The sequence below is a fragment of the Rhinolophus hipposideros genome (genome assembly GCF_964194185.1).
Source record: "Rhinolophus hipposideros genome assembly, chromosome: 11".
Lineage (NCBI taxonomy): Eukaryota > Metazoa > Chordata > Mammalia > Chiroptera > Rhinolophidae > Rhinolophus > Rhinolophus hipposideros.
The window spans coordinates 40,156,274-40,172,196 of NC_138057.1; the positions used below are offsets into that span (position 1 = coordinate 40,156,274).

The following is a 15,923-nucleotide window of genomic DNA, read 5'->3' on the forward strand; positions in this document are numbered from 1 at the left end:
ACAGAATAAAAATATTACGTGTTTCATGTCCATCAGGTACCCATGAAAATAACCTTATAAAAGCCTGTGAATGAAATCTCTATTCCTCAGTGCAAGAATTTATTTTTACTAAATGGACTAAGAGCTTGAGTTTATTTAGCCGAAGCAAAGGAGGAAAAGTAAGAGAAAAGAGTAAAGAAACTATAAATAACTATCTTTACATGCTACTGCAATGTTTCCATTATTTTAGCCTGAGTATGTTGATAATTATAGTGTATCAATATTCAAACAGGTCAAAACACTATCTTAGACAATATTGTCTACCACTTTTAAAGGAATTGGGTAAATTCCCACCTTGGGCCCAAGTGATAGGTAAGCGCGCAACCCTGAGTATTGCATTGACTCTCCAAGTTGTACTTTGCTCCCCATACATTCTATCTTTTCTCTCTTGAAGTCCAGGGAAGCACTATGGCAGCAATGTGCCATCCAGATCACTCACGCCATCCAATACGTGGTAGAGTTTGCAAAGCGGATAACAGGCTTCATGGAGCTCTGTCAAAATGATCAGATTCTACTTCTGAAGTCAGGTAAGCAAGGAGAAGATTCAGGGAGTGGGCCTATTGTAGACCAGGATGCGGTCGGCCCTTAGCTCAGTGTTAACTCTAGACATCCTCCTTCCAATATTTAGCTCCTTTTTACCACCCACACTGTCAGCCAACTCCCAAAGGAAACTCTCAGTAATAAAAATGCCCTGATACTCATTCAGTTCCCCTTTGAAGTCAAATACAATTTTGCTTATTGAAAGTCGAACTATTAATTGCGAAGGTTGAGATACCCAGCTTGACAGGCAGTGCAAGTAATTAGCGTGTCAAGGTGGCTGAATTGCTGAGCTGGCTCTAAAATGTACTATTTGCCTTCTGTTGTGGGGGAAAAGAAATCCAGACTAGCTGAGCTCTGCCTCTGTGGTCATTTCCAATCATTTTAATGAGTATAGCCTGCAGCCAGAATACACTGGTAGAAACTCCACTGTGCTCTCATCTTTCCCTCCCCCTTTTCTCACACATACTCTCTGACATACACGCAACCACTTAGGAAGTAGTTCAAGAAACTCGACACATGATTGACTTAGCAGATCCAATACCCAAACAGAAAAAAAAACAACACATTATTTGTCTTTCTTGGCCCTGTTTCAAAATAGAAGGCAAGAAGCAACCACCATAGTGTGTGTACGTTAACCTTCAGGGTCCTGGGGCATAGTAATAGTAACAACATACCCTTGTATACATAATAGCATACATATATTATTTATGTTTACCTATAACATCTCATTTAATCTTGTGAGATCAATATTATTTTCATTTTATAGAGGAGAGGTAAAGGGCTGTATTCAGTATCATAAAGCCAATATACTCAAAGCTTGCATTTGAACTTGGGCCACATAGAAGTCTAAGTTATTCTAAGTTACTGCTGCTTCACCAAATAATACAAGTGGATGCAAATCTTGACTCAAACATTAACTTGATGTATCAGTTATCTACTGCTGGGTAAAAATAACCTGCAATTTGGGCAGGGCTCAGTAGGGATGGCTTGTCTCTGCTCCATGTGGTGTTCACCAGGCAACTTGACTGAGGGCAGGAAGATCCGTTGTCAAGTTGACTCGCCTGGCTGGTGGTTTGTGCTGGTTGACAGCCCAGGGTTCAGCCAAGGCTCTGGGTTGGAGGCCTCGGTTCCTCTCCATGTGAGCCTCTCCACAGACTGCTTGGACTTTCTCATAGCATAGGTGCTAGGTTTCAAAAGCTGGCATTTCAAGAGAACAAGGTTTAAATGCATAGTATTTTTCTGACTTCAGAAGTTACATAGTGTTACTTCCAGCACACTCTATTGCTGGAGGCTGTCACAAAGTCCCACCTGGGTTCAAGGGTAGGAGACATGACTCTACTTCTTGGTGGGGGAGTAGTAGTTTCTAGGAAAGCATGTGGGATGGAAGATATTTTTGCGACTTTCTTTGAAAAATAAAAGCTGCCACACTTGCTATGTGGCCTTGAACTAACCTCTCTAGATGAAAGTTTCCTCATTTGTAAAATAAAGAGATGGACTAGAAATAATGAATTCCAAATTTGGAATTGCGTCAGCAGCATCAGAGAAGCTTACTGACTGTTCTGAGTCATAGGCATCATTTGAGGCCCATGGAATCTGAATCTCCCAGAAGGGAACCCAATTCATTGTATTTTGAATTAAGTCTCATGTATAACTAGTCCATGGGCTGACATTTGGGAACCATTGGACCATATAATCTTTAACATCTCTGCTGTAAAAATGTGTTGACTCTAGTATAAGAGGCAGGGTACTTAACTCATCCAGCCCCCAAAAAGGGCCTGCCCTCCATTTTAGCCACCTTTGAAGTATATTTTATCTTTAGTTCTTTACCTAAGTGCCAAGAGAGCTTTATTTCTAAAACAGGTATTTTTCATTTGGGAAGGAATCTTGAAGGATTTCTGTATGTGTGTGTCTATATGTGCCTGTGTGCATGTTTTAATGTTTTTGAAAGCCTCTTGACCTATTAAATGGTATTGCAAGGAGCAAATAAAATAATAAGGGGCCAAGAAAAGTGACTTCCACATTGTAGATAGTAAATGGCATTTATTGTTTTTGACAGGAAAGCATTACTTCAATTAATATTTGCAAATCCCCTCCTACAGCCCTTATTCTCAGTGCCATATGAGGGAAACCGAAGAGAAATCAGCAGAACAAAAGAAGTAAAACATTGACATAAATATAAAGTGGCAGCATAAGAAAGGCACCATGGGTACCTTTGGGTACACTACAAGTGTAGTCAAATTACCTGTATAATGCCTTCATGCAAGTTTGTGGCTTCTGAGTCTCACTGTCACTTTCCAAAAATCTATAAGGTCAAAGCCCATTTCTCCAAAATGTGGCGAAATTGTGTAGCAATAGTTCCTCAGGATGTCAATAAATGTCCAGAGGAAAAAACAAAGGTAGTAAACTAATTCATGCAGTAAATATTTATTAAGCACCAACTACATGCCAGGGAATTTTCTAGGTCATGGAGATATAACCTCTGTACTACTGCATATATTATACATCGCTTTGTTTTTTTTCTTTTACTCACAGGTTGCTTGGAAGTGGTTTTAGTGAGAATGTGCCGTGCCTTCAATCCATTAAACAACACTGTTCTGTTTGAAGGAAAATATGGAGGAATGCAAATGTTCAAAGCCCTAGGTAAGTTTACGTTTGATGATGACACAACTTTATTAGCTACCATTAGTTTCTCCACTCAGATTGAAATTGGTAAATGAAATTCCTTGGTTCTTTAGTGTGAATTAGTATCTCACTATTCAAGCCCCCAATATTTCATCTAAATCTTCAGATCTTATCATTGTGCATCCAAACATGAAAGGAAGGAGAGGACCCCGGACCTTGTTGAGACCGGCCATGCTTCATTTGGAAATCAATGAAGACTATTTCTAAAAGATCTGGGATACATTATAGATCATTTTTTATAGGGGCAGCTTCTCTTTTACCTTCTAGCTTACTGCTTCACAAAGTATATTATGTAGATCACTGGTGGGCCATGCGGTGACCTCTTACATTTTTAATGTAAATTCAAAATCATTCGTTAAGAGGCTTAAAAGAGAAGGCTCCCTCACTTGTTTCTCACTCCGAGAAGTGACTTTCTCCCTGTTAATTCATGAAGTTCTGGGAGCACAGATAGAGTGGGTGTAGACCTGCCCAAAATGATCCCCCAGACCATTCTTGTGGGAGACCATGGACAGAGTCATTCTCTGGAAGTGTTGTGTATCATTTACATCCAGTCATCAGCACATGGCATGGAAGAAAAGAACGTCAGCAAAGATGGGGTGATGCCAGGAAAGGTTTTAACGATTGACAATGCCATTTGTTCCGTATCCTGCCCATGGACATCAAAGAAGGCCACTGGCCTTTCACCTCTTGTGCTGTTAGTTGATATGGTAGCCAACAGCAAGTCCATCAGGGCTGGCAGTGTTTCCCTTCTGCAGTTGATACACATTCCTGTCATCTCCAAGGCTAGATTTTCAAGAAAGAAGGAAAAACCTTGGCAAGTAACTTGGGTATATTTCCAGCTTCATAAAATAAACATTTACCAAGGATCAGTGTAGGGATGAAGCGTTATTTTGCCAAAATTCCCAGTGGCTAAGCAACTGACTCACAAATCATTCATTTAGAAGGTAAAAATAAATGAATGCTTGCTCCTCAATCAAATTTCCAGGGAAGTTACCAAACTGAAAGATACTTCATCTCTGTTGTATAAGTTTTTAACATCTCAATTTGAGGCCCCTGGACACTATATTGCCAGGTTTCAGTGCCACAAAGACTGATAGCCTTTTGCCCCTTGTATCTAATATTTTAGGTTTTCCATGAATGCTATCTTTATACAAAAGGATCCCCAAATTACTGATTTAATCTTTTTAATTGGAACTAATTTCAAACTTATACAATTAGATTCGGGTTATGTATTTCCAGTTGGATATTACAATGGGCACACACCATTTCCATCTGCCCCTCACTGGTAATGTTAACTTTCATTACCTGGTCAGGATGTTGCCTGCTTTCCTTATTCTATAATTACCATTAAATCACTTTTTATGGATAGAAACTTGGAAATATTTTTTCTATGTTCCTAGTATGCAAAACTTTGAATAACTTTGCGATTATGGGACTTTTCTTACTATTGCCCATTCTGTTCAAGTATTTTCACTTAATTTGCCTTCTTTTATAGGTTCTGATGACCTAGTGAATGAAGCATTTGACTTTGCAAAGAATTTGTGTTCCTTGCAGCTGACTGAGGAGGAGATTGCTTTGTTCTCATCTGCTGTTCTGATATCTCCAGGTAGGGAAGTCTGAGGTCTTTACCTGGTTTTTTTGTTTGTTTGTTTGTTTGTTAGTTTTTAACCTGTTTTACTATCTTTCACATGGATTATACCTACCTCAGCCAAGGTGCTCAAGAGAAACTTTAAAAGAAGTATATTTTCTTTAGCATGCTTACGATGTTTTGGAACAATTCAAAGGAAAGTAGTAGCCTCAAGTTAATTTAAATGACCAATTTTGTTCCCAAAACAAGAGTAGAGCATGTGGTAAGGGTCACTCTAGATTTGGATAAGCAAAATTATTCCTTAACAGGTAAATGAAAACTGATCGTGGCCTGAGTTATAACTGTATTTTATTTTTATTTTAAAAATAAAGCACTTAGGATATTGAATGTCAACTGCAATTGAACATTTTATTTAATTTTTTAAACATTATACTTTATATTTTTTAAGTGAAAATACCTTCAAAGCTTTGTAAATAATGTTTTATCAATAAAAGAGTTGAAAAGATAAATCTAATAAGTTTATGAAAAAATAAAACTAAAGTACACAGGAAAAAAATATCCAGTAAGGTGAAGCTTAGTAGAAATATACTTGAATGAAAGATCCAGCATAGGGACTAAAATCAGTAAAATACACCCTTTCTACTGTTCAAACAGCTCTTTCACTGGCTTTTCCACCCCAATTAATGTCGGTGTACTCACTTCGTGCAAATGCTGGAAAAGGAAAACTCTGATGTGGCGTTAGCAGTCTAGTACAGGGTCTGTCACCATTTTCTTGTGTGACCTTAAACACTTGACCGCTCAGAGCCTCATTTTCCTCATCTACAAAGTTAGAAAGCTGGGCTTCATATTAATTTTATTATCTATATAATACATTTATTAAATTATTAATAAAAATTATTCAATAATTTTATTAAATATCTATATAATATTTTTATTTAAATTATCTATATATAATTTTATTATTATCATCTAATTTTAAAATGCATTCAAAGAAGGTAATGCATGACATTTATAGATCAAACAGAACAGTAGCAATTGAAATTCTTTTTTTAAATATATTGCAGCTTGAAAATGTATAAAATCCTAATAAATACATGATTCCTTCTTCAACCACAATGAGAATTCAGAGTCACTCACTCAGCTGTCTGTTCAGTTAGATTTTAGGTCAAGGGATAGCAGTGTTGTTGACAGTTCTCCACTGAAAGAGAGACACTTTCCTGCTAATTTTTACTGTCAAGAGACTCATTCCTTCTATTACCCATTTATCTCTAGAGACTAGATCTCTTTTCTTATACCCTAACATATTTTTCAGTGAGTTGGAAGAAATCAGTCTTACCTATGATGGTACACTTTGACATGTCATTCTATATCTACCAATAATACCAGCTTCTACACTTTTTATCCGTAGGCTTTATTTATTCTTAAATCTTAAGAAGATTTTTTTCCATTGGCTTTGGTTTTTTTACTACATACTTTGTCAAAAATGAAAATTTGTTATCATTTGGAGTGTTATTGCTAACAATTTCTTTTGTGGCTCTGTCTCAATACCAAGCTGTACCATTTTTTTTGTTTCTTAACCCTAGAAAGTTTCCCATGCCTGGAAGCACAAACATAAATGGAAGAAGTGGCAATAAATATTTACTTCTGGCAGCAACCAAATGCCAAATAATATTCCTCCTACTATTTTCTCACTGCATTTAATTGTTCCCATTGAGGATAGTTCAATAGAATGCTAGTTCTAAGCCTGTGGGTCTATGATGAGGGACATGATTTCACTCTGTTCCCTGCTTGCTCAAAGGAAGTGTTACAAAATTCAGGGTCCTCTTTAGGTATGTTTGTGGTGAGTCAGTAAATTCCTAGCGGCAAATATTTAACACGTGATATATCAAACCTAAACAATCCTTAAAGGTAACTGCCCCAGAAGGAAGACAACCTTGTTCTTTAGGAGTTAGGAATCAACTGAACTATGAACCTTTTTCTAGAAAGGATGTGTTGTGGCCATCAAATTCTGCTCAATTTGGAAGCACAATAATTTGTCTTACTGTACCTAGGGGGAATCTTCCAGCCCAGGTAGCAGACCTACAATCAGAGGCTTTAGCTACTCCAAATACCTTGTTTGTCACCCTGGCCTAGTGCCATATTTAAAAAGGGAGGGAAGATAGATTTCCAGACTGTGTAGGCTCCATCTCATGCCAGACCCCACCCTTCCCCTAGGTTCTTGCCATAATGACCACTGTCTATTCAGCTCCAGATAGTTTAGGGAAACGAGAGGGAGGGACACTTAATTTATTCTGATTGACAATTGTCAACTGAAGGCTTTTGTGCTCACTTACGTAAGGGTTTGCTTAACTGTTGGCTAGACTTGTTCTTGCCCTGTCTAGTATTACAGAATTGAGTTTCTCTCCTGACCTGAACTGTATTCAGAAGGATCATATCCAAGTTCTTTTCCATGAGTATTTGTTCAGCATTTGGAGACTCTAGGTGCCTCTTCACTGAAGCTCCAACCTAAGGCATTGATGTTGGGCTGAATTTTGTCACCATGGTGTAGAAAGCTTCTAGGAAGAAAGAAAGGAAGGAAGGAGGGAGGGAAGAAAGGGGTGAAGGAAGAGAGAGAGGGAGGTCAGAAAAAAGAAAGGAGGAAGAGAGGAAGGGATGGAGGGCTTATCCTATCAACCATTTAAAAATTCAATACAGAAAAAAATGACAGGATTAAATTTTAAAAATCAATTCACGTTTATGCTATATAAATGATAACATAGCACATAAAAGGGAAGGGGGATCCTGAACACCAAACATATTCCTGTACTACAGGGTCTCTTCACTTCTATAATTCTTTCTTCATCTTTATTAACTTCCACTTTGAAAAAAAATCTCAGCGTACATGCAGAAAAAGAGATATAAATTGTCACAGACAGTAATAAACATGTAGGAGTTTATTTAACCATCACATCCTTACCTCCATTCTGATTTCCTTTGTCACTGTATTGTGCATTCCAGTCATCATGGCATTGTTTATAAAATATTTATGTTTTCTATAAATAATTGCATGTCTTCAGAAGCAATTTAGAACTAATTTGAAATGGCTTTGAAACTCAGCACTTGTAGATGTAGGTGAAATAAAACAAAGCTATGTTCCCTTCCCTTCTTACCCATTCTTTTCCTTTGTCAGACCGAGCCTGGCTGATAGAACCAAGGAAGGTCCAGAAGCTTCAGGAAAAGATTTATTTTGCACTTCAACATGTGATTCAGAAGAATCACCTGGATGATGAGACTTTGGCAAAGGTAGGTCCTCAGACCCCAGACCTACTGTCTCTGAAATAGTGCAATGAGAAAAAGAAGGCTGGATACATAAAGCAAGGGACAGTTCTCAGAGCAATTTATAAAAGTTACCAAAAGCACGTAAATTTTGAGCGGTACATTTTAAAAGAGAGACTAAATTATAACTGATTGAGGGGAGAATGATGTTCTTAGGGAAGGATGACATTGACAGATCTGAACCCCAGATAGAGGAAAACAAATCAAAGGAACTGAAAAACAAAAAGTTTGAAGCAAGGAATCAAGTCTTCAGAATTCATATGTGACAAAAGAGGAGACTCTGTGCCCCTTTAGGAGTCATGTCTGGGCAAAAGTTAAGAGGAGGTAGATTTGTATTCAAAATAAGGGAGAACTATAAAATGATGAAGATTGCTAAACAGAGGGGTAGAGCACCATGTGAAGTAGTGAGCTCCCTGTCATTGATCATATGCTAATAGATACTGCTTGGTTTCCCCTCGGGCATATTGTAAATGATAGTCCTACCCAGAGTAGAAAATTAGATTGATTCCTTATAAATTTCCCTTCAATTCTAATCTCTTCACTCAAGATTTGCCCTGGGGTTCTTTCAAAAAGTATCTCAGGGACAAAATGCAAGCAACATGCCACCCATTTCTTGATTCAGCTTAATTTAGAATAGTGAAGTTTGGATGGCAGGAAAGCTCAATTGGTTAGAGCTTGATGCTAATCACACCAAGGTTGCCAGTTCTATCCCCACATGGGCCACTGTGAGCTGCGTCCTCCTTAAAAAAAAAAAAAATAATAATGATATTTAAGAAGAGTACTGAGAAAAGTTGTTTACCAAAAAGAATGACAATAAAAAGAAAGAAAGAATTTTCTAATAATTGGTATTTAGCATTATTTTAGATCTTAAATTGTCTCTGAATATATACATCTGTCTCTGTAATTATTCTGTAGCATATATGCATAAATACATCCAGTTAATTAATGTGAGGGGAGTGGCCTTCCTGCATTTGGGATCTCCCAAAAACTTTGGTCCCCAAATTTCCACACTGAAATTCAGGGCTCGGTAAAATGCAGAGTTAGACAAAAGGTGTTATCGTGCTGAGGAAGATCATCTGCTTGTCGGAAAACCCTGGTTTCATCATCTGTAAAATGAAGATTATAATTTCTTACTCCTATATAAATAGATATATTTTGAAGTTCAAATGAGATCTATAGACTGCATAAATTCCAATGCACTGTGACATTGGGATCATTACTGTCCTAGGAGAGTAAAACTCTCACCCTTATCCCATTTTCTACCTCCTCGTGTGCTGGTGCTGGTGATCTGAGGCATTTGAGATAGAAAAGAAAAAGAAATTGAAGAAGAAAAGATATTTAATGGCAAGAAAAATAAATAATTAAAACACCAACTATAGGTCAGCTTCATTCTCCTTTCCTTATCTTTACTGGGAAAAGTACACAATTCAGTTATTTTTTTATTTAAGCTTGTTTTTTAGTAAACTTGACATATAACATTATATTAGTTTCAGATGTATAACATTATAATTTAATATTTGTGTATCTTGCAAAATGGTCACCACAGTAAGTCTATTTAACATCCATTCAGTAATTTTCTTATAAAAAGAAAATGTTGCAAAGCTGGGGACCAGAGAAAGCATTAGAAGGGGTAATTTCTTGTATAAAATTCATTAGAGCCAGATGACAAAGCGCTGTTTCCACAGATCATGTGTGGATATTAGATTTTTGTGTGGACCCTTCTTTGTAAGTCATTATTTTAGTAGGGTGCTATTTGAACTAATATGGAAGAACCATGAAACAGAATGAGAGTTGGACTCTCATTTATCCCAGCTCTGAACTATGTGGCTTTGGGTAAGTCACTCCATTTGTCCAAGTCTCAGGTTCATCAACTGTCAGGCGCTTGGGTGGAGACGATAAGGCTCTCGAATTCCTGACTACTAGAATAGTTTAAGGACAAGGGTGCCATTGATGTAAAGGGACACCCTCTCATCAAACCCACACTGTTCAGAAGGAATAAATGTTTTACAAGAATTTAAATCCAAGAAAAACTATTCTACCCGATCACAGATTCTTCTCGTCTTTGAAGAAATGCCCCTTCTGCCTTCACAGAGCTCTTCTGTCTCCACATACCTCTGAAACAGTGATGACCGTTCTTAATATATGATACTTATAGACTTCTCAAGGAATCTGTCAAACACTATGAAACCTGTCTCTAGAACAATGTACACATCCCCAACTATTGTGTTCAAAGCAAGGGGTCAGGTTAAATCCCCAGTAGGCGAGGTAAATCTGTCCTCTGTGTAGTGTACAAAGACTGTTTATACTGCCAACCAGTTTGACCCTGAACAGGTGTAACAAACATCAGGTGAGAGGGGCAGGGCTTAGACACAGTCATTGGACCTTTTGCTGAAAGAACAGTCTCCAACACACTTCCCACATGCTCACCTTCTGAAATTAATGAAATTCATGTAGCTGTACCTTATACTTTGACCAAACTTGGACCAAGGGAGGGTTTGAAAATTCAGGAATTTTGTTTCCATTAACTAGAAGGTTTCAATCCCTATATATTAATCAGTTTGTTTGTTCGTTTGGGGGGGGGAAAAAACAACATGCTGTTAAAGAATCTAGTTTTCCTTGTTAGCATAATGGTACTATGTAGCTTATTTATAATAAACCATCAGAACCACTTCCTCACTGAGTGACCCGGGAAAAGTTACTTAACCTCTCTGTGCCTCAGCTTCCTCATTTGTAAAATGTGACTAAAGATAGTATCGATCTCCTACGGATATTTTGAGGATTAAATGAGATCAAATATAAGCAAGATGAACGGTTTACAACAGGTAGTATGTAAGTGCTGTTGGCGTAATTGTTGTAGACAGAAGAAATTTTATTTCAGCAGAGAAATTTTTATCCAAGACATGGTAGATTTGAGTTAATCACCAATGTGTAAAAGCTATTTCAAAAGATGGAAGTCGGGGGAGGTGTTGAAGAGGTGGAGTATGGCATTCTAAGTAATGGGGGAAATGATATGGAGGTAAGAAAGTATAAGGTATATTCAAACTATGAATAATAGATTTGGCTGGATCCTCAATTTGAGAAGCCAGATGACACTGGTCACTTTCACTAAAGCTCATGGAAAAAAATAATAGATATATGTAATGTACATATATATTTTTAAGCCCCATCTGACTAGGGCAGGCAGCCCATCTGTTCTCTAGGCTTTACTTTTCTTGTCTGGGAAACGAGTAGGTTGGACTGAATGGTCATTAAAGTCCCTTCAGCATAATATTCTTTGACTCAAAAAAGAGAAAAACAAAGGTTTCTTCTTAACATATTCTTTTGCCCTCCAGTGCTCAGTCCAGTGTGATAGTTTTAAGGACTCTTCAGATAGTTTTAAGGACTCTTATTATGTCTTCACAATAAGTGAAGAAACAGACCGATTTCACTGAGTCTTGTGGATTCAAATTGGTACTCTGCGTTCTATGTTAGTTTAGTCTAGGATGATACTCCAGCCCAAAGCTGAAAAGTATACAATGTTTATAAAGCCTGTGTCCAGGGTCAACATTCCCATCAGGCTTTCAAGTAGGGCTCCATCACCTGGAGCTTTAGGTGCTGTGATGACTCACTCTGAGATATTTACTTCCGGGATGAGGACCACTATGGGGATTTGGAAACTGTGATGCTCTTTCTCCACTTGGTTGAGATTAGCATGACCACTGATGTGGGAGGGGAAAAGGTGGCAGATAGAACAGTGAATGTTTGAACTATAAAGACTTGTGACAATTCTGTTCTCTGGTCTGTGGGCTTCCTTATTACAAGTCACTAAATCTACGGTTATTGTTGCCTGCCCAGAGGGGCAAAGAGTGGAAAGAAAAAGGGCCAATCCAGCTGTGACTAGGTTGAGGCAGTGCACTCATGGCCAAGGAAAAAAGCATGGGTCTGCATGTCTTGCTCACATCCTGCCCTCAGGTGTCCATTTCCTGCCCTTTCTTAAGTGCAGCCTGTGGCAGGACTATAGCTGGAGCTTTCTTTGACATAGTCTTCTCCGGTCCAGCCCCTCCTGCTGTGTCTCCTGGATAGTTAAGAGTCGTAGAATATTGTTAAGTAGCATATTTATTTTTCCCAGCACTCCTGCAAATATATGCAGTATTCCTGAAGGTATGTTCTTGCCCAAAGCTGTACTGAGAAGTTTAAAACTAGCACACTTCATGAAAACACACATATATCCAATGGGAAGGCAGGAAGAAGTCCTCGCATAACTCAGACCACAAAGCCCACTGACCTCACCATATGCAGACACTGAAGGGAGAGTCATTTTTATATCGCTACAACTAGAACACTTCAGTGAATGCCATGCCTTCAATTCACTTCTCAGAATAGTTTTCAGATACTGCTGCCTTGCCATGTGCTATAGATATTTCCTTTTCAGGAATCATTGGCTACACCACCCATGGGTGTTTTTAGACCCCGTTCTATGCTGATAAACCCCTTCTAATTCTTCCAGGATGCGGAGCAGTCTATGTGTAGGAGTTCTTTTGTGGAAGCTCAGAATCTCTGTCGGTCCTCCCTTTTCTCCTATTCCTGGCTGGCCAGAAAGTTCTTACCTGGCCCCCACTGGGCTCTCTTTTCTATTATTGTAGAAAATATTATTCATTCAAGGAAAAAAAAATAATAATACCATTATTATTCACTTTTTCTATTATTAAAAAGTCAGTCTTTTAAAGCCCTTGCGGCCCATAAAGATGTCCCACTGCATCTCTTCTTCCATAGGTATTAGTTTAAAGTTATGTCATGTTCATGACAGTGCAATGGAGACCGTGGGGTTGCTATGAGAAGAGAATGTCCTGGCCAAGAAGAATGACTGCACCATGTGGTGACACATCTGTTCTTTTGAGGTTCATCGCCCCCTCAGATCTGGAAGGCTCCAGCCTTCCCAGGAAGAATTGTGATAGGTTAATCTGAGAGAGGTACAAGTCAACAAGTTTACCAACCTCTTAATTCCTAGTCCATTTCTAGCATAACAATAACAAAACTGTATCATTAACATAGAAACAGAAGCTTGTCTTACTGTTATAACAGTACCAAGTTATTAAATAAAAGCTTAAAAGTGAATGGACAAGTGAAATGGATGTATTCAGCCTCACTTGTTGTGCCCTGGTTTTATCAGTGCTTCTGAAGTTTCTCCCAGTTTCATCAAACCACTGTTGGCTGCCTGCGACAGGTTGGAGGTTACCTTGAAGCCCATATGAACAAGATCACTTGTTTTACCTTCTGCATCTTCCATTTTTTCAACCTCAAATGTACCAGTTGTAAAATTGTGGATTTTCTAATAAAAAAGTACCCTCTGGAAAGAGGCATGGGATTATTATCTCTTCTCAAACAGCTGCTTTTTCTTCTTGTAGACCCCTGTAGGTATAAGCTAAAGCTTCCCTCTTAGAAAAAATGCTTGTATAAGAAAGAGATGAGCGTGAAAATGCCTTTTTATAGACCCTCTGTCTCGTCCCGCTATGGGAATTATTTAAACATGAAGAAATTTCATGATGATTTGAAATTGACTACCTCCTCCATCTCCAAGTGTTTCTGGATTACCTCCCCAGCTGTTTAAAAGTTGTTGAACCATTAACTACTGTTGAGGCTGCTCTGAGCTCCCTTTGAAACGGGGGTCCCCCAGCTGTAGTACATAATATTAATGAGCAATAAGTGACTGCCTGCTGCTTCTTCCACCAGGCCCTTCTGGGCTCTGACAAGTGCTACTGCTGCCTCTGCATGGCCTCCTGGCTCACGGTGCCTCCAGACAACGAATGCCCCTGTCAGCACTTTTATTTCCACAGCTGATTGAATGCCGTTAAATCAGCCTCTTCCAAGAGTACAGAGATTGAGGAAGCTCTTTGCCTTTCTCGGTGCTCTTTGTTCAGATGGTCCCAGTGCTCTTAAATAAAAAGGGATTCTCACCATTCAGCCCATTCTACAGATGAGTAACAGGGATGGGATCCCAATCCCACAGAAGAGGAAGAACAAGGTCCTGAATGAGATGCCTCTTAAACCCAGTTTTAGGCAGGAAAGAAGCAAGAATCCCTATTCCCTTTCCAAACCGGAACTCCAAACACGGTCAAATTGTTCCAGTGCAACTGAGCAACTGTAGAAGGGTTTCAGTTCTTGCATACAGTTAATTTTCCACACCATCCCTTCTCTAGAGGAGCAGAAACATGCTTTAAGAATTGTAGTACCTAGGATTCTACTTTAGGGATCACAGTTGATTAAATCAGTAACTTACTTCAATTGCTATAAGAAAATGAAAATCAATATGATGTTGCTTTTTTATTTTAATAAAAGTAAATGGTTGATGTTGTATTCACACATGATCTACAGAGATTCAATTTTTGGTGGTTTCTTGCCCTATGTTTCATTTGGCTAAACCAGCATGGCCTTGACTATGTATTTCTCTCCTTGAGGGAAGCATTATGTGGGAATGGAAGCATGACACCTAACACGTATATCACCGCTATGTACCAGGCACTGTTATAGACAATTTATGTTGGCTCATTTAACCCTCACAAGAACCCTCTCAGATAGGAACTACCATAATTGCCATCTGACAGATAAGAAAGCGGAGAGGTTAAGTGACTTGCCCAAGATTGCACAGCTATAAATAGCAGATCCAGGATTCAAACCCAGGCAATTTCACAGCCCATATATATATATATATTTATCACTAGGCTAATCCTCTCTGCATACGTACTATTTGTGTGTCCTAGGGAACTCAGGAATTTCATTACTTGTCCCTCACCCAGCTAATAGAATTAAGCACACGGAACCTTCCCTTTCCAGCTATAACTTCCTTGTCTGCCTCCTGAAAAGGAGTTAACTTTACACTCAGCTACTAGGACTGTTTCATATATGATGAATTTACTTCTCAATTTTGAAAACCAATTGTAAATTCGTAAGATGTGAACCTCTGAAGCAGTGTTTCTCAAACTTTATTTCATGGATCCACTACATCAGTATCTGCAAGGCATGTTTGTTTCAAATATGGAGGCTGAGCTCCACCTAGACTGAAACAGAATCCCTAGCAGTAGAGCCCAGTTATCTGCCTTTGTAGGAAGCACCCACTGATTCTTATGCACACTGAAGATTGACATACATTCTGGAGTTGCATGTGGAAGTTTCAGGAGCTCTGCACATCATCAATTCAACTGCAGATAATTAGAGAAAGCTTTCAAAGCCTCTCTGCATTCAATAGCTATTTCAGAGAAAATTGAAATGTGTAAGAAGTGTTCTGAAGTTGTTGTAGTCCCCTTCTGTGTGACCCAGCTAGTTAAGAGAGCTTGAGTAATTTCCCAAGGAACACGAGTTAAGTGGCTACTTACACATTCTTTACCTATGACAATATAGAAAAGACACAGTCTTCCACCCTGGACCCAAAGAGAATCTTTCAGAAGAGGATTCTGATCATCTTTACTTTTTGCTTAAAAGCCTTAGAAAGACCTTAACGTAGTAGACTGAGACCTTGTATAATCTGGCCATGTCCATCTCTGCCAGCTTTATCCTTGAACATGCTCACCCACTGCTCCAGTGCTTTAGTTCTTCTGGTGCCTCAAGCACCACGGATTCTTTGCATGGGATCCTGGGACATATTATGTAACCCCTGGCCCAGCATCTAGTAGTTAGGTCTCACCCTTCCTTCAGAGCCCAGCCCCAATGGCACTTTCTCAGGTAAGCCCTCCCTGACCTGCCAGAAGTCAGAATGTCCTGTTATCTACCACCTCTCCTAGCCCCA

The 15,923-nt window shown here is 38.8% G+C and overlaps 1 protein-coding gene across 1 annotated transcript in view; it reads left to right on the forward strand.

Annotated features, from left to right (window-relative positions):
• The window catches only part of RORB (RAR related orphan receptor B), a 186,447-nt gene that overhangs the window by 162,394 nt on the left and 8,130 nt on the right, over positions 1-15,923 (forward strand). The window contains exons 6-9 of the mRNA XM_081065590.1: positions 434-566; positions 3,112-3,219; positions 4,757-4,867; positions 8,019-8,131. Coding sequence (XP_080921716.1) covers positions 434-566; positions 3,112-3,219; positions 4,757-4,867; positions 8,019-8,131 — 465 coding nt within the window. The remainder of the gene's footprint in view (positions 1-433; positions 567-3,111; positions 3,220-4,756; positions 4,868-8,018; positions 8,132-15,923) is intronic.